The following is an 18,224-nucleotide window of genomic DNA, read 5'->3' on the forward strand; positions in this document are numbered from 1 at the left end:
TTGCAGGTGACTGCCACAAGGATGGGATCTCCAGAATCCTCCTTTGAAGAAGGCAGCATGGTATAGACCAGGGTAGTAAATCCCAGCTGGCAAAAGCCAGTCCTGTTGTATCTAGGAAATGTGTGTGTGGTTTGGATTGATTTGCAGGTCTAGCTGCTTCCTTGTTTGTTTGGATTTACAAGAAGTATATGTCCAAGGCCTGAGTTTGTGTGTGATATTAAAAAATAGAACCAAGGGTTACTAACCAACAAAAAGACTTTCCCAAGACCAATCATAGCATAATCTTATAATATCTCATTGTGTTTATATATAAGAGAATCCTCTGAAACAATGTACACAGATCCTTTATTTTGACCAGAAAAGACATTTTGCATCATATGTGGAAGGAGAACAAATTTATGCCATGGGAGATCAAGGGGGAGATGGGCTAGAAGAAGGATGTGGGTTCCAGAGCTGCTTCCTACCTCAATTCTGTTAGAGTCCCAGTTTTGCTGAAAAAAAAAAAAAAAAAAAAAGAAAGAAAGAAAAAGGCCTAGTTCCCTGGTAATCTGGAATTGTTTTTATGACTTCTGGCCTACTTAATGGTGGTCAGATACATGCTTAGCCCTTGTCAAAGATTGGATGTGTTGTTCAGCAAATGGAAGAATCATTACTGCAAGCTCTGTTAGAGATTAGCTGGACAAAGCTCCTGGTAGATACGAATAGCAAGACAAATAGCCATAGGTGACAGCACGCTCCAACACCTGGTGGAATCCAGCGGCTTGTCAGCTTTTTTTGGAGGCTTGCCCAAAAGTGTGTCAGGGCTGCAATAATACTCTTACTCTGAGCTGCAGGGAACTTAATTCATCTACTGCTGCCAGTTTTTTGGGGGAGTTAAGCTAATGGGATCAGTTCTGAGTAAGGGGAGGGTTGCTGGACTATTGGAAGCACTTTCAGCTCCCCAGTTCTCCTTCTTTTAAAGACCAATCCTGTCATTTGAATTTTGTGAATTCCATCACTTTCTTGTCCTAAAGGGAGTGATATGGGGAGATTGACTGCTTCCCCTTCTCTTTCCACAGATGGTGATGTAATAAGTGTAGCCAAGCTCATCTCTACCTAGGAGACATTCTCCCCTGAGGAGCAATCCCCTTTTGCTGGACATGCTTACAGAACCGCATAGCCATGGACCTCAAGGAGAAGTGTCAGGTAGGTTTCATGATAAGGGTCATACCCAACTTACAGGTTGAATCCTTTTAATTGTCTTTCATTACTTTGGGTCAAGACTCACCGTTTGGCTTTATTATGTGATGGTATAATCTGTGGTTATTATCAAAGTTGATAATAACCAACTGTCTGTCACCTTCACATTCCTAGGGATGTACTTACTTGCATCAGTAGGTAAGTCCTTTGCAGGCTGTGACTGAGGCACCATGGTGGTGCTTTGTCTTTCTTGAGCTTTAAGGTAGGCCTTCAGTCCCCTGGAAACTTAGTTTGGCTTTGAGAGGCTAAATTCACTGAGAAGATTTTTTAAATAAACTAAGGTGATGAAATAATCTGAGTCCAGTTTTACTGATTGTAAGTGTATGTATTTCTTGGGCAATTGCATGTCTTTCCAGGGAGTGCTGCAGGATAGTATTTCTAGATCTGGTTTAGAAAGTGCCAGATAAGTCTAGATATTGTATGGAGGGGCAATCTGTCTCTTGCTACCTTGCCATGCTTTGAGCTTCAGAGGAAAAAGAAGAGAGAGAGATCTTCATGAACAGCTGCTATAGAAGGTAAAAAGACATATCTGCTGTGGCTGACAGGAGACTGTAAACTTGGCACGTTACTACTTCCCAAAAGTAAAATGACTTTGATCACTTCAGTGAGTAATCTGCTGGTCACTTATGTTTTAGCCATGTTTCAGCAGCCACCTGAGTATTAAATGTACTTCCCACTCAAAAAATTGAACTGGTCCTGATTCTAGATCCCAATCAGAAATGGGACAGGTAGTTTGGGACCAGTGGAGAACATTATACATGCCAAGCTCTCAGCTGACTCTGGTAAGAGAACATTCTTGGCTTTCCTTTTTGGTGTCCCTCTCTCCACCACACTGTAAGCTTTGTCTGCCAGATCATGTTTGCTGTCTCTGTTATTCTGTGTGCATCCCTTTCTTGCTGTTCTGTTTACAGTGCCTCCAGCATCAAGAAGTGGTTCTGTTCATTAGTGCAAAGTACCCATTAATCACCTAGACTCAGACCTGCTCTAAAAGATTACTACAGTAGTGTAAGTGACTTAAAAGGTACTCAGTTTTTCACATCAGCTCTTGCACTTGCCTACTAGACTTCTTATTTGCTAGGTTTTCGGTTCTGTAGTGTGCTAGACCAGGAAGGCCTGGGTTTACTCATGCCTGAACCTCTTGCTGCTGGTATGCTCGGGGGACATGTTTGAACTATATTGTTTTATATCAAATTGCTGTGTTACTATGGAGGTAACATTCCAATGAGGATAATTATCTATTTATTCTTTTGTTAATGACATCATGGTCTAATCTGGTATTGATGATTTTAAAGAGATGACGCAATTGCCATTCTGTACAGGGATGTGTTCTGTGTAGGATCTGAGAGCGCAAGCATTGGCATTGCTGCAGCCACAGCAGAGCACAGCGAGGACACTTTCACTGTAGGTCACAATCTTTGGTTCATCTCTGTCTTTCTCATATGACATTCTTCATTGTACAACACAGGAAGAGCATATCAAATTGCTGGACAGGCAGCAGCGTGGACAGTATTGTAATAGACCTTTAAAAGGCCTATTAGGAGAGAGTCCCGCACAAGGAGATTACGGGGGGGAATCATGGTGTTCCGAAGTCCTAGTCTCCTCTCCTGATTTACTGAAGTTTTTTCTCCCTCCTTTCTGAATGGGGGTTAAAAGTGAAGGCAAGAGATCATCACACTCTTTTCAATAGGAATTTAAAAAAAACATTGATACATTCAGCTGCATTTTACAACTTACTTTGTTTGGATTCTGAGGAAAGACCATGGTTTTATTCTCGTTAGCAGTATATTATTTGGTGTTAAGGAGTTTGCTCCTATTTTTTTTTCAATACTGCAGATCCTTGTTTCATCCCCTTCAAGGTGGAGTCCATCTTCCTTTCCAAAGTGAAGAACTTGGACACATATATGCTGATAAGGGAACAAATTAACCTGCTGTGTAACCTCAGTAGTAAATTTGATGTGCTAGGTTTATTTTAAAATGCTAAAAATAAAATGAACCCAAGGGAAAACATTAGTCCCAAATCTAGTTGAAAGCAATCTCTTTGCTCTAATATATGTGTGTGATGAAGAGTTAGCACTCCTGGAATAGAAGACATGCTCAGAGCACTGCTGCAGCACAGACATCTGTCACTCAGAAAATGAGAGACTTGTCCTCTGGCTCCAGTCAGCTAATACAGTTCCATTGTCAGAAACGGCTGAGGATGAGTTTGTCAGGTGTAATGTAGGCCGCCTTCCAATTTTTGCCAGAAGCCAGACACTGCAGAGAAAGGCGGAGAGTATTTTAGGAGCCAAAACCTTCTTAAGTTAAATGTGCTGATATCTTGTTCTTTCCCCTCTTCTCCTGACTTTTTAATTTTCTGTGTATTTCTGAAGTGAATTTAATACTTGTGAAAGGTGCCAGAATCTCTGCTCCAAGACCCACTCAGCATATACCAAGACAGACAGCAGCACTGATTGCAACAGGACAGTGTTAGTTTGAGTTACTTTAGATATAGGCTGTATTTGCAGCAACACCATCTATTAAAAATTACTGACGTCATCCATACCACAGTTACCAATAACAGCTGAGCTGTATTATCCCAGTGTAATTGCTGCAGCCTGGAAACAGCACTGTGCCTCCTGGCCAGAGCTCAGAGTATTCAGGGAGCCTGTGCTGTACTCCACGTTGCTCCAGCTACAGCACTGTTGGTCCTGAGCTATCTTGTTCCAGGATGCCTAACAAGAGCTACAGTCCTACCTTTGGACTGAAAAGTAGCCCAAGTCCTTTGCCTCTTCTCATCTTGCCAGTAACTGTATCTCTTATCTCTAGATAACTGTAACTCCATAACTGTAACTCTATCTCTATCCCTGCTGTTCTCTAAAACCTCAGCTCTTCTTTCAAGGGCTTTTTCACAAACTGATCCTTTTTCCACAGGCGTCTCTCGTGTATGCTGCAGTTTTTGTATGGGTCTCAGTCCCCGCCTTTATACTCAGACTTTTAGTTCAACCCAGAGTTTTATCTTCAGATCTCAAGTTTACAGCTTCTGCTGTTTCATTCTGTTATTTAATGCACAAGTGCATGTCCAGATGCAATTTATGATACCAGCTGATATCAGAAGGAAGCTAAGTAGTAGAAATTACTGCCCTATACAAAACACTTTAGAGCAAGGTCTCTCAACAGTGGGGTAAACAAGAAGAGGCAATTTGATCCATTTCCATTTGTGTTCACGACCAAAGCTGGAGTTTCAGAGCTGGAAGAAAGTTGTGTTGGGACCTCTTAACTGCATGAAGCACAAGGGTTATTCCTGGTATTGCACTGTCACGAGCAAGTTGTTTTATTCACATTCATTCAAGTCTCCAGAAGTTGCAGAGGCATGGGAAACAGCTCAGCAAGCACTAAGCTAGGAAGGGGCTGATACATGTATGTTGTGTGAGGGTTTGCCCATTCTAACCCCATGTTGTTGATGCTTTCTTTTTTCTCCTTACTTTTTTCCTTTGTGTTGAAGTGAGTAGGTGAGTAGTTTCTTAGCAGGAAAAGAGGAAGGAAGGAAAAATTGTGCCGTTAGGACATTTTGTTCCTCTCTGTGGTTTAAAATTGTTGTCTAGGTAACAAAATGCCCTACAGAAGGATGAAGGATGTCTTGCCTCTTTCTCCCCCGCTTCCTCCTGAAGTGACATTAAATGCAGCGTCTACTTCCCTTCAACTTTGGCTTTAAGAGCTTTGTGAGATTACATACTGATGTGTAACTCAGTGCTGACACAGAGGTGATAACTAGTTCTTTCAGTTGTCTTAGATCTAGCCTGCGCTGGGTTTACTGTAAATACTGAGACCTCTTAATATCTGCACTTCTGGCTTTAAACACAGAATATGGGCTGTGACTATTTAGGTGTCTGAATCTCAGGGAAGTAAAGGAAGTGAAGAGCTTGGCCAGGGATGATAGGCGAATCCTGATACCTGTACATGGTCTTCAAAGCTACATAATATGCTGAGACTGGAAACGTTTCCAGTGCCTGTCTGTTCCATTCTATACAGACCGGCTGTAATCCTTGGCGAGCTATTAACATGGTTCTTGGCTGGGCCAGTTCTTTACTCCTTTCTATGTGGAATGGAAGTAATTGGTTTAGCGATTGCTTTGCAGAACTGGGAAGCCCCAGACAGAATTAGGACAGTACTGAAGTAAGAGCTATATAAAAACCCGCTTATAAAGGTCCTTCCCTCCAAAAATGAGAAGGAAGCATTCCTGTAAAAGATGAGAATGAGAGAAAAGGCTCATTCCTTCTTCACCTCCAAAGGCCTTTTTATCCCATTACCTGTTGTTCTACCCAGCCCTTCCCTGTCTACACTAATCCTTTGCCTTCTCTGTGCCACTGCCCAGGTGTCAGTAAACGGGGAGCCCCAGGCGTGGCGCATGGCTATGAAGAATTTAGGTGCACCTTTTGGTTTAGATTGTGTGGCTCAGGATGTATGAATATTGGATGCTGAGAGGGGCTTTTGCTGCTTTTTCTATCAACAAGAGGGAGGGAACACTTCAGACTGGACCTGTAACCATCTCAACTTGTTTAAATAGCAAATGCTTATATTTTTAAATTAAGCTTGAATCCAAAGCTGTGGAGTCATCTGGAAGACTCTCCTAGATTTATATAGGGGAGCTGGTATTCCTGGGTCTCTCTGTCTCAGTCTAGTCTTTTTCCTTGCCTGCTTAGGTGTTCCTTCCCCTGTAGTATATTTTATAGCACTTTGTCCTGTCTAATTTGCCATCTGCTTTTCCGCAGACCCCTGTCTGTCAGCATCAACCCTTACTGTGCATGCATATGCATCTCTACAGGCAGGGAACCCAGGGATTCTGGCTGCATCAGCTCCATCTGATGAATGGACCATTCGTACAGACATCCCGTGCTATCCTGGGCAAACTTTCTTCCCTCTCTGCCTTTTATTTCCCCCTTTCTATCCCTCATCCCCCACCCCCATCCACCGCCTCTTTGCTGGAACTGTAGTGTGATTGGAAACAGGCTGAATTAATCAGCAGACTGGTGCTTCACTCTGCTGCTTCTGTCTCATTCTCTACAGCGCTGGGCTCTGCACAGTCTTGCTCTCTCTCCCTTTTTGCTCTCTCATTTTTGGAGGGCAGCAGCAGTGCAAGTTGCTGGGGAAGTGGCACAGGAATTTAGCCCAGATGCTCTTCAAGCAGGCCGATCTCTGGATCCCCCACCAAGGCAAATGCCACAAAGTAAGTTTCCCTTAACATTTAAATTCAAAATGGCTTTCCCTCTCTCCCTCCCCAACCTGCATCCTGCCTGATGTGATGGTGCATGAAGAGCTTTGAGGTTTTGGGGAAAGAGGTTATGGCAGGACATGAAGCAGTGAAAAAAGTTTTAAACTGCAGATTTAACCCTAGAACCAACACGAGGGGCCAAATATGATTTTACTACTGACTCCTGCTTTGCTGCCCCTCTGCCTCATGACTTAAATTTGTCTTTTTCTTCTACGTGCTTTGATCTGTAGCTGTTGAACCTTCTTATCTCTTTGAAATATCTCACAGTGCACCTGCTAGGCTGTATTGTAGTTTTAGTCCCCAAAGTCTTCAGATAAAGAAGTGGGGATGGCAAGAAAACTAAGGGGGGGGGGAGTGAAAGATGTGCTGAAGTTCTATGGATTTCTGAGCATTGCTGGTCTCTGGGAGGGGATTAGTATCCTCTGGAGTAAGCTCTGCATTGGCATAAAGCAGTATGCTGTGTGTTGAAGCCAGAATAGATACGGACCCCTAACTGCTCTCTGAACCTGGATGAATAGTGTAACTGGATAAATTACAGTAATTAAAGCTCGATAATTGCATAGTACAGGTAAGCTTCAAAGCACTGCATAAACACTGTCTCATCCTGCCAGCAGCCTGGTGGGGCAGGTAACTATGTTTGGGTATTTGCTGCTGCAAAAAGGACCGAAGAGACAGACTGGGGAATGTACAATTCAAAACTGGGCTGTTACCTGGGGAGCGATTGCCTCTTTCTCTGCTGTTGAGCTGCTACTAGCTGAGGGAGAAGCAAAGCACTGGGCTTTGCATTACCCATGTGGAAAGGTTGATCGTGCCTGTTGGCATCTTACTCTGTGCTTTACGGAGGCCATGAAATGTGAATGTCATTGTCTGGATTAAAATGAACTCTGTTCAGTGGTGATTCAGATGGCTGATTAGTGTTGCTTTGGCCAGATCTCTGAGAGATCTGTGCTCCTGCAGCTGTGTCTCTTTGCAGTGTAAGTCTGCAGGCCCTGTTAGCAATGAGCTGCAGGGAGCCTCAAAGCCAGCGTCCACACTGCAGCCCCTGCAGGCACCCAGTTACCAAACTGTGGGCGCTCTTTTGTCCAGGGGCCAGGGGAGGTCTGGGCTGCCTTTCATACTGTTGCTGCAGATGGAGGAAGGAGACGATTGTTGACTATTGCTCTGTCCATTAATTTGGGCACTGCTGTACTGAAGACTTCTCTTGTTTCATTTGATTTGAGACCACCAACAGCTAAGCTGTGGCTGCCAAGCTCATGTCAGGTGGCATTTAAACAAAGTTTGATAGCTATGTTCGCTGTGCCTTCTGGTACCTTTCCCGGCATGTCCAGTTTTAAAGGCAGTGGTCCCCACAGAGCCATGATCTGCTGGATGGAGCTGCCTGAATCATGCAGGTATCAACACGTATTTCTTTTTTCTGTGCTTTCCAGTAGTGTTCAGGTGGGTTGGTGAATATTCTAATCTTCACAATGCCTACAGTTGGTAGGGAGTTGGTAGTCCCATTATAGAGGTGAGAAACTAAGGTGCAGAGGAGCATCCGATTTTCACACTGCCATGCAAGAATCTGTGGCAGAATGAAGAACAGAATCCAGTTGTCCTGATGGTTAGTCCAGAGTCTTAATCAAAAGATCATCCCATGGAGTAGGAATGTGTCAGGGTGGAGGCTTCATGTAGCCTGGGTCACTAGAGAAGCAGTCTTGCTAGGAGTCAGGGATCAGATGTCTTTTGAAAAGTAACTAGGTGAGCACTAAGAAAGACAAAAAGCATAATCAGGACCAAAAATGTAGGTAATAAAGGGAAACTTTTGCCCAGAGTGGCCTATATATTGGCTTTGCTGGCTACATCTGTATCATTCTGTAGTATGGATATGCCATTTCAGGCAGTCTGAGCACTAACTCGGCTGCTGCAGTTGGACAGAGCTGTAGCATACTGATGTATGATTTGCTTTAGAACAAGAATAAATCCCTCTCTAGCACTAGCCTGCTGTAAGAAATGTTGCCCCAAGAAATTACATGCTGTTGTGTGTATGATGTCTGCCATCCTCTCTAATGAGACCCAAAAAACACTACTACGGGTCGTATTGTGGCAAGAATCTGACTTACAGTACTAAATGCAAATATATTTGGTGGAGTTACTCCTTCTCATGTGTTTTTGAAATTGTGAATAATGCTTACATTTCAGGAGGTGTAATCCCTGAAGTAGATTAATAGCCTGCAAAATGTCATTGTTAAATTAAAAACTGCCTTCTTGTTTCTGCTAAGGAATGCAAAATAGCTCTCAGAAAGAGGAGGAACATTCTGCTGCCCAGTTTCCCACCTCCAACTGTTTAAATGTGAAAAGCAACTGAGTAGAAGTGTTAAAAAAGGTGCCTAGTGTGTGCAGCCTGCAAAGAGGGAAACAATCTGACAGCTGCCTTGTAGGGGTTTTCCATACCACTCTGAATCAGAGGGGTGGAACTGCAGTCTATGAAAATTGAAGCTTCTAGCAAATCTTCTGTTTTCTATTCCCTTATTTGTTTAAACAATCTTTGTAAAGGCAGTTACATTCAAGTGTACAGCAGTCTTGGTGAGAAGCCCTTATTCTGCAAGAGACTGAATCCACAGAGGACGGAGGATGATTCAACCCGCTTTGCTCAGCTGAATCAACTTATGTGTCTACAGAAACAGTTGGAAGGGTGCATTCTATAAAGCAAATGATATATTTGTGCTCCAGTATTATTTAAAAAAACGTTTGGCACATGTGATGCAACACCACATATTATATCAACATATACTGGTAGAACAAATAAATATGCTACTATGGATGTGTAATGGCTGTATGAAAACATAAGAGGACTTATACGAATATTTTGTGTCCATTTCTTACATATATACATTCTGACCTCTGCTTGTTTGTTCCTCTTAAAGGAACAATACCTCTATCCTTCATTAGATAGCAGAGAGTGTGAGAATAGCTGATAAACTTTTAAGATATTCTTGAATGGTTCTATGTGTGAAAGAACAGGATGGGAATTTTAGGAGGACAGATCAGGAACCAGTGGTGATTTTGTGTAAGGGTGAAGGTGGGCTGCAGGAAGCAGACACGACTAGTTGGTTATGCTCGGGAACAACTTCACATTGTGGGAGGAAAAATCAGAAGATAACCACTCTTTTCCTACCTATCAATCTGAAAACGCTCCTGCAACCCATGAGGAAGGTAAAGGAAACCTTTTTGCTGTGAGCCAGGCAACGCTACAGATTTAAACAAGCTCCTGGATCACTGGGTATTTGCCAAGTAATTTCCCCCTGTCAAACTATGGAGGGCCAACTGAGAGGAGAAGGCAAAGGAAAGTCTACTGATTCTGTGGCTCCCCATCTCTGAGCCACAGCAGCTCTGAGCTGCTTCTTATCTCCTTCCTGAAGAGCCAAACCAGCTTCTAAACCTGGGCATTTGCTAGATCTAGCTCAGGTTCCCTTTGCCTGATGTTTGCAGGCAAGCTAAGCAGTAATTTAACATTTAGGATATTTACTGAAAGTGGAGAAAAGAGGAGCCCATTCACGCATCTTTTCATCTTCCCGTCCAGTCCACACCTCAGTGCATTCATTCCCTCTAGAAAATGAGATCACATGTACAAAAAAATCTTCTGCACTGTGTGCTTTTTCCTTAACAGCCATCCTGCAGATTACAGCTCTAAGAGAGACGCGTTATCATCTGCAAGGCAGAAGGTTGCAATCATCCTGTGTTTACCTGGCTTCAGTCATGCCTCTTGGACTAAGGCTGTGATAGGTGGGGCAGGGGTCAGCTCCAGAGGAGCCTTAAGTGCACTTAGAGGCTCGTGTGCTCTCCAGCCTCTCTCTAGGGGCAAAGGAGGAAGCAACTACTCACTTTCTTCTCAGGACTTTTTCACTTTAGGCATGGGCAAAAAGAAAGTATAACCTTTTAAAATGCCTCCTGATACCCATCAGGGGTTTGCTTTCACTGTAACCTGGAATTTACTGTCTGTTTTTTCTTTTTTTTTTTTTGTTCTTCAGAGGAAGCCCTATGCTAAGGCAGCTGTGTGGGAAGGTGTCTCTCTGTTTTTGTTTTGACCTGAAAATTAGTGGATTACTCTTTCAATGCAACTGTCCAAAGCAAAGATGTGAATGTTGAGGTTTTTATTAATGAACTGACACCTCCGGTGAATGGCTTCTTCACCCTGGGGTGCTCACCTCCTGTTTTGCGGCAGGAAGAGCACTTGCAGCTGATGAAAGGCTGGAAAGATCCCTCTGGGACAGCTTAAGAGCACCTACCTTTGCCATATAGAAAGGTGTACTTTAGGGCGTTTGAAAAATGCCTCATTAGTGGTTGATGACTTAGCAGGGCAGCTCTTGTTGCAAAAACCTACAGCTGCCCCTTGCCGGGAGCTCAGGGTGGCTCTTCTCGCCTGTCCCTTTCATTCCTTGGTTCCAAGCGCTTTCCCTGGATGCTCACCAGCAGAAGGTTATCTGAGTCACCGCAGGCAGCCTCTCACTCACATTATTACAGTGTTTGTTTACCAGGCTGGCTTTGCCTGCTTTGCAGAGCAAAAAGGCATGCAAAAACTCCATGTTTTAAGTGTCAGGATGGGTGTTTAACAATCCCTGCCCTTCCTGCTGTTCTTCCTCCCCAGCCCTGCCACACTCTGCACTTGTTCTTTCTCACCTGCTACAGCCACCTTCCTTTGTGGCTGCCCTTACCTTGACTGATACTATGACAAAGCAGTAACTCCTGTGTAAAGACTGGAGCAGGTGTGCAAGTATTTCAGGAACCTTTCTGATTACTGCTGGATTTGCTGCCTTTTTCTGCTCACTGCCTGTTGTGATGTGGCAGTTTCTCTTTCCAGGCAGTGTGTGTTGGCAGATGTTGGCATTAAGTGCAGCTTTCCTCTCATTTCTGCTGTAGCTCTTGATGTATCCATTGGAACCAGCTCGGTGTCTAAGCAGACTTTGCTTTTCAAAGTCCCTCTTGTTATTGCTGCCTTTCATTCTGTGTCTTTTATTTATCTGTCTGCTTTCCCTGTGCTGGAGAGGATGAGTGTTTTTGTGGATGCTTTGCTATGCCCCAAACAGCCAGCAGTCAGCAGAGAGAGAAAAACCTTATTGTGTCACTTTCTCCGTGTTGCTTGCGGGCAGTCCTGTTTGCAGCACTCCTGTGGTGCAGTAGCACGTCTGTTGCCAGCTCCACTGCCTGCCATCTTCTCCTCTGGGAGTCTTTGAGAGGCTCCTATGTTTAGTCCTGTGCTGATGTTACCTGGGCTGCTTCCAAGAACAACACAGAACTGCTTCCTCTATTCCTAAAACTGACACAGAATGAAAACTACAGCAGCATTATTTTTAGTTCTGTAAAAGTGCAGCTAAAGCAGCATTGCTAGACTCTGCCTGGCCAGAATTTGCTGTTTCAGATTGTCCCTGATAGGTGGGGAGTGTGTGTGTGTGGTAGATGGTAGTTTAAAGAGCATCTATGTGCTATTCCTTGATGCTTACGTTACAGTTTTGGATTGGACCATCAATTCAAATGAGTCTGAAGTCCGAGATTAGTTTCCAGTAAATGTTCATCACGAAACCACTCAGTTAAGGAACAGGAAGAGAAGTGCAATTCATAGCTGAGCTGCACTTGCAGAGCTGGGTGCGCGCATGCAGCTCCTGAATAGCAGAGCTGCTGCAGTTTGAGACCACGGTGGATTTGGCAGGGCTGGGAAGAGCTCATGACTGCAATAGCAGGAAGAGCTGCAGCTCCTGCCTGAGCTGTATTTGCTGGGCTGTGTGTCACACTGGTGGGGACCAGAGGGGGAAGCTTGCTGCCTGCTTTGTGTTCAATAGTTCTGTACTCTGTAAACAGTATGATACACCTGAACATTTCTAATGTGCAGGATATCCTATGCGCTGTACATCCTCAGGGTGTTTGTATTAAAACATGAAATGCAAATGAGAACTTTTATTGACCAGTACCGTGATATCTGCTGTAGCCCTCTCATAGCCACCTGCCCACTTTTCCTTGTTCATTCACTTTCAGTGATCTGGTACCCACAGTACCTCGTAGCAGTCTCTGTGATTTGAAAGGAAGGTAAGTGCTTGTGTTCCTGCCCCAGAAATGCAAGCGTTTACCCCACTTTCTTGTTATCAGCATCAGATAGCACACTCTTGGTTTGTGTCCTTTCAGGCTGCTACCTCTTTGCTGAAGAGTGAGGGAGCAGTGGTCTGGACTCTGTGTGGTTCCGTAGCCCTGTATGTTTGCACAATTCAGCACTTAAATCTCCAGGGCTTTCTTTTGTAAAAGGAGGAGTTGATGCTGGAGTCGTGTCTCTGCCTGAACTGATGCATTGCCTAGCACTTAAATCTGGGGGTTTCTGTGTCGAAGTAGCCACAGAGGCAGGATTCGTAACCAAAAATTTGTAACAAGCCGTTGTGGAAATTGGACCACTCTTGTTTAGAATTGCAGATGTTCTACTACTTAGTTGTTATTACTGTTAGCAAAATCCATCCTGTATTATTAAAATTCTATCATAACTGTCTGTGTTCTGTTGCCTCTACAAACTCATACCAGTTCAAGCCTGTGTAACCTTGGAGCTGAGTAGCCTCCGTTTGTATTGTTCCCAGCCTCTGCTGATTAGAATCTTGTTTCGTAGAAATGACTCGGTATTGTGCTTTGATAAAGTATTTATCCGGCACAGTCAGGACTGGTTTGTTTACCCGATATTATCTAGGTGCTCTAATGCCAGCCAGCAGTCTAAAGTTCACAGGAGGGAAGATGATTTCAGGAAAATAGAGAGTCAGACTGGTGATGATGAGTGCAGGGCATTCACGGTAGGGTGCTCAGTCAGCCACCAGGAAAAAACCTAAAAAGAAAATAGGAAAGCACTAAACAGTTGTTTTTCTGGCACCTCAGGATGAGATGACCTCAAGTTTGGGCCTTACCACAAAGAAAGCCCTCACGATCCTGAGAGACCAGTTGTCAGCACTGCTGGAGGGGCATCAGAAGGAGCGGAAAAAAGTGACTTCATGGAAGGTGAGGTACCAAACAGCATAAGGTTGGGCACTCAGTCTCCCCTTCTCAAAGTAAAGGTGAAGATTAAACAAAAGTTGGCTGCATTCCCTCCCAGGCTGCTGCTGTAGGTGTCCGGGTGTAGGACTGCTCAAGTCCTTGGGACCAAAGCAAGAATTACCTACGGGTATGTTTCTCTCAGCAGTTCTCTCCTGGATGCTGGAGCTCTACAGGAGCTTAGCTTCACCTGTGAAGCATCTAAGAGCTTCAAGAGCCACTAATGGCAGTGTGCCTAGGGGTTCCGTATCAGGTGGAGAGAAAGAGCTGTGAAGCTCAACAGTCTCCCCTTGTCCACCATGTTTATCTAGCATGTGTGTTGAATACAAAGTGCTAGTGTTTATGAATGTTAAAAGTGTTCGTCTCTGGGTTAGTGACAATGGGGCAGCCTGGCACAGAAGCCTTTTCAATCTTCCAAGAGAGAGTAAAGCAGAGAATGTTCACCCAGGCTAGCCAGCTGAGCAACCGTTAGTGCTGTAGCATTTGCATAACTGATCTGGGATGCTCTGTATCATTTTGAGGGGTTTTACAAAGTTGTGCTCATCCTGGAGTGTCAACTGCTGCCTTCACCCTTTCTCACTCTGCTTTTTTAAACATCTGGCTCTGTATTTCATGAATGCTGACTGTCTGCTGCTCTCCTTTTGTAGGAGGTGTGGAGGAGCAGTTTTCTCTACCATGGTAACCGTTGCTCCTGTTTCCACTGGCCTGGTGCATCTCTGATGCTTCTGGCAGTGCTGTTGCTGCTGTGCTGCTATGGGAGCCAGCCACAGGGGAGGTAAGCAAAACATCCTATGCTGGTTAACTGAAGCAAGGTGGTAGTTTTATGTTGTCTCGACACTGTGTGTGGCTGACATACCAGTGTTGTCCCTCATTCTGTCTAGACATCTAGACATTAGCATACTCATACTGGTAATTCTGTCCCTATAATTCCCTTTCGCAAAACTTCAGCCAACTTAATTCGACTTCTAATAGACCCATAGAGTGTCCTATGGAGAGACTGATATTTTTTTTCTACAGCATTCCTAGATCTTGAAAAATCCTAAGGCATTATCGTAGTTAGGAAGGATTTTGAAACTGGAGAAGTTAGTGGCTCATAGGAGAAGTCACATGCGCCATAGCATGCCTTGACCATATTTGTAAGGGTATTTTTTAATTGAGATGAGTCCTTTCAGACTTCTCTGGTGGCATTATTCTAAAGAAGAAGTGTGATCATAGCTCCCCTGCTTTTCTTTTTTAGCCATAAGTCTGTGGGATGTAGGAATAAACAATTGAGCAGGTGTGCATTTATCTGTGTGGGTGGCTGGCAGTGTATTCTGCTCATTTACTCAAACCTCATGTGCTTTCTGCTTTCTTCTGTTTTGCTGTGCAAAGCCAAGGTGCTGAGATAGTTAATGCACTGGCACTCTTCCTCCTTCTCCTCTTGGATCTCTTCATGATTGGGCGTCAAGAGAGGCTGAAGTGCAGAGAGGTGGAGAGGAGACTTCAGACAATCATTGATAAGATAAATGGTGAGGTCTCATTCATCTGTCTATTTGCATTAATGTTTTCCTCCCGTTGGATTTTTCTCCAAACCTGATCACGTACGTTACTAATTGAGCTTACTAGCCTTCCCCTATGTTACACAGAAATAAGCTGTGAGAATTGTGTCCTACTCATGCCTGTCCTGTAGAATAGTTATTTTGAGCTGTCATGTGGCCATGTGCTTCCAATTTCTGTGTTATCAGGTAGGCGTCTGTTATGTCTGTGCTTTGGAGTAATTCGAATCCTCAGTATCTTACAAAAATATCTGCCTTGCAGCAGATGATGAGAGAAGAATATGTGGGGTTGTACCACAACATAGAACAGAAGGAAATAAATTACTGTGCGTGAGCATCGTCTCAACGGGGGCTTTTGAACCTGAGGAGGCAGTTCATTTCAGTGCGGCATTTTTAAGAACAGCCTTTAGCTTTTCCATTGTACAAGTATGTATTTAAGGTTATAAAATGACTATGTTTAGTTGTTAATACTGGGTGGAGAGAGAGGGGAAAAGCCATCAAGAAGAAAGAGAGAGATGATAAAAGATCATGGGAATGGACTGAGCTTAGCACTGGAGGACCTATAGCCGCTACAGGATGTAAATTGATGTATGATTGGCCCCTCCAGAATTGTTATCACTTAATTCTTTCACACTTTGTGCTTTCAGATACACTTGGCAAAGAGGTGAAATGGCCAGACTCCATGTACCCTGACCTTCACATGCCTTATGCCCCATCCTGGTCCCTTCATTGGGCCTACAGGGATGGTCATCTTGTCAACCTGCCTGTGAGCCTGTTAGTAGAAGGAGATGTCATTGCTTTGAGGCCAGGTCAGGAGTCATTTGCTTCTCTGAGAGGGATTAAGGTAACTTGCTTGTCTTATTTCCCTGGCCTGTAATATATTTCCCAGGATTTTCTTGCTAATACTCTAATTCCTAATGTACAGATTATTGGAGTGTTTGATTTCTTCTGACCTTGAAAATAGCTTGAAATTCCAGTTCAGTCAAGGACGGTGCTTCGTTAGACAGACTGCATCTTCTCTATGAACTCCTAAACCCAATAGACAGGAGACGCTAATGTGATACCAAAGCACCATATTTCCATCTCTTCTGGGTTGAGGGGAAATTGTAATGTGCTGCTAAATTATAAGTGAAGTGAATCTATCCAGTAGGATGATATGACATACAACACTCCTACTTTATCCTGTTTTTTTATGTGCAGAAATAAAGTTTGTTTGCTTTGACCTTCTCCTTACTACTGATTTATTATAGAAGATAATATAAAATACCTGGGGTAGAAGTAAATCAACAAATCAATTACAAGATCTATGCGAAGATTTTGCTCCTTGAAGAAGACTGGAAAAACTTTAAAGCTTGAAGTTTACCTTTGTTGGTTTTTATTGTAACTTTCACTTCAAACGCCAATTTTCATGAAACAACCAGATGTGCTTGAACACAAGCATCTCATTTTGCTTCAAGTTTGAAGCAACGGTTTAGCTAATGAATTTTTGAGAGCTGAGAGAGGGAACTATGACAAACGCGTATTGTGTCACTTGCAGTGGGAGGGATCCTGCTGGACTAAACCTCCAGTCCCTCGCAGCAGGATTCCACCAAGGCTCCGACTGTACAGCCTTTGGGCTCTCTGACTTCTTTTCTAGGATGATGAGCACATAGTTCTGGAGCCAGGAGATCTGTTTCCACCTTTCTCACCTCCGCCCTCCCCAAGGGGAGAAGTGAAGAAGGGACCTCAGAACCCTCAGCTGTATCGTCTCTTCCGTGTCTTGAAGACCCCAATAATAGATAATGTTAGGTGGGTTAAATACAGTGCACAAGGCCTGCACGGCTTGTCTATGTCCTTGTTGCTGCCTTGTGTCGGCAAAGAATGAGACTTACCAGTCCAGGACAGGAATTTTCAAATATGCTGTGCTGTGTTTTCTTTCTTACCTGGGAATGCTATAAGTCTCTCACTGTCTGTCTTCAGTTGTCCTCCTTAACTGGTAGGTTAGGCTAATATATAAAACCGCATATATGCTAAGTATTACTGTTCAGCTCATTACTTCCCAACTAAATTTGAACAATGCAGGGAGGTCACAGATTTCATGCATTTGATGTAACCAGTGATATGACACCCTTTGGTCAACTGGAGATAGAGATATCTGAATGTCGTGTTGGAGTTTCAGTACACATTGGGGCCATGGAGCCTTCCTGTTAAGTGGGTGATGAGACCTGGGGAGTTTGCTCAACAGCACTGCAAATTTACCATGGCAAGTGCAACACTTATTGTAGAACTTGGCTTCTCTTTTGAAGGTCATCCCTTGTAGCATAGGGTGAACATAGTGTTCTAACCAGGTCTACTAGGAGGTTTATATCTGAGGAAAGTGCAGGGTTAGGGTCTTGGTTGCTGAAATCTCAAGCTGTTTTCCATTTTTTAGGTGGTGTCTGGAAATGGCTTTGTCACGTCCTGTGACAGCCCTGGATAATGAGAGATTCACTGTACAGTCAGTGATGCTGAAATATGCTGTCCCTATTGTACTGGTAGGTCTCATTTCAAGCCTTTGCTGTTGAATATAACCATGTTTTGTCAATAAAAGTGAAGAATTTGCAGCCATCAACAGGAAATTATGGCCAGGCCCTAACTCATGCAGCTGACTCTGTGTGTACCTTGGGTAGTTCAGAGAAGCAAAGATGCTGAGCCATCTAGCAGTGAGAGTGGAGGGAGGAACTGCAGCAGCAGACCAAGTATATCTTCCAGAATTTCCCAGGGCTGAGAATGTTACAAGGCAGTGAAAACTCCTTTGCTACAAGTACTAGTAGTTAGCTGACAGTGTCATCTCCGTTTGAATTGTAGGCTGGCTTCCTGATCACCAATGCTGTGCGCTTCATTTTCAAAGCTCCTGGAATTGCTTCTTGGCAGTACACTCTTCTTCAGCTACAGGTAAAGGGGAGCTTTGAGCTCCACTACACCTCCTCCCCAAGCACCCCTGAGGCTGATTTCCTCCCTCAGTGACTTGCTTCATCCCATGGCAGCATCCTATGCACGGCCTTGTGCATGCTGGATCCAGGAGCTCTCAGTGAAGCAGGACAACAGCTCTACCCTGGCCATTCCTCCTAGACTGCCCTTTATGTTGTTTGCTCTCTCTCATTTGCCATTTATGTGTGTGTGTATATATATATATATGGTATCGTTTGCCT

The 18,224-nt window shown here is 43.9% G+C and overlaps 1 protein-coding gene across 1 annotated transcript in view; it reads left to right on the forward strand.

Moving 5' to 3' along the window:
* Window positions 1-1,152: 1,152 nt before the first annotated feature.
* Window positions 1,153-18,224, forward strand: part of KIAA0195 (KIAA0195 ortholog) — a 43,825-nt gene continuing 26,753 nt past the window's right edge. The window contains exons 1-8 of the mRNA XM_009323760.1: window positions 1,153-1,185; window positions 13,367-13,486; window positions 14,167-14,294; window positions 14,891-15,027; window positions 15,702-15,898; window positions 16,691-16,842; window positions 17,465-17,567; window positions 17,881-17,967. Coding sequence (XP_009322035.1) covers window positions 1,162-1,185; window positions 13,367-13,486; window positions 14,167-14,294; window positions 14,891-15,027; window positions 15,702-15,898; window positions 16,691-16,842; window positions 17,465-17,567; window positions 17,881-17,967 — 948 coding nt within the window. The 5' untranslated portion in view covers window positions 1,153-1,161. The remainder of the gene's footprint in view (window positions 1,186-13,366; window positions 13,487-14,166; window positions 14,295-14,890; window positions 15,028-15,701; window positions 15,899-16,690; window positions 16,843-17,464; window positions 17,568-17,880; window positions 17,968-18,224) is intronic.

The sequence above is a fragment of the Pygoscelis adeliae genome, unplaced genomic scaffold, assembly GCF_000699105.1.
Source record: "Pygoscelis adeliae isolate BGI_AS28 unplaced genomic scaffold, ASM69910v1 Scaffold75, whole genome shotgun sequence".
NCBI classification, from domain to species: domain Eukaryota; kingdom Metazoa; phylum Chordata; class Aves; order Sphenisciformes; family Spheniscidae; genus Pygoscelis; species Pygoscelis adeliae.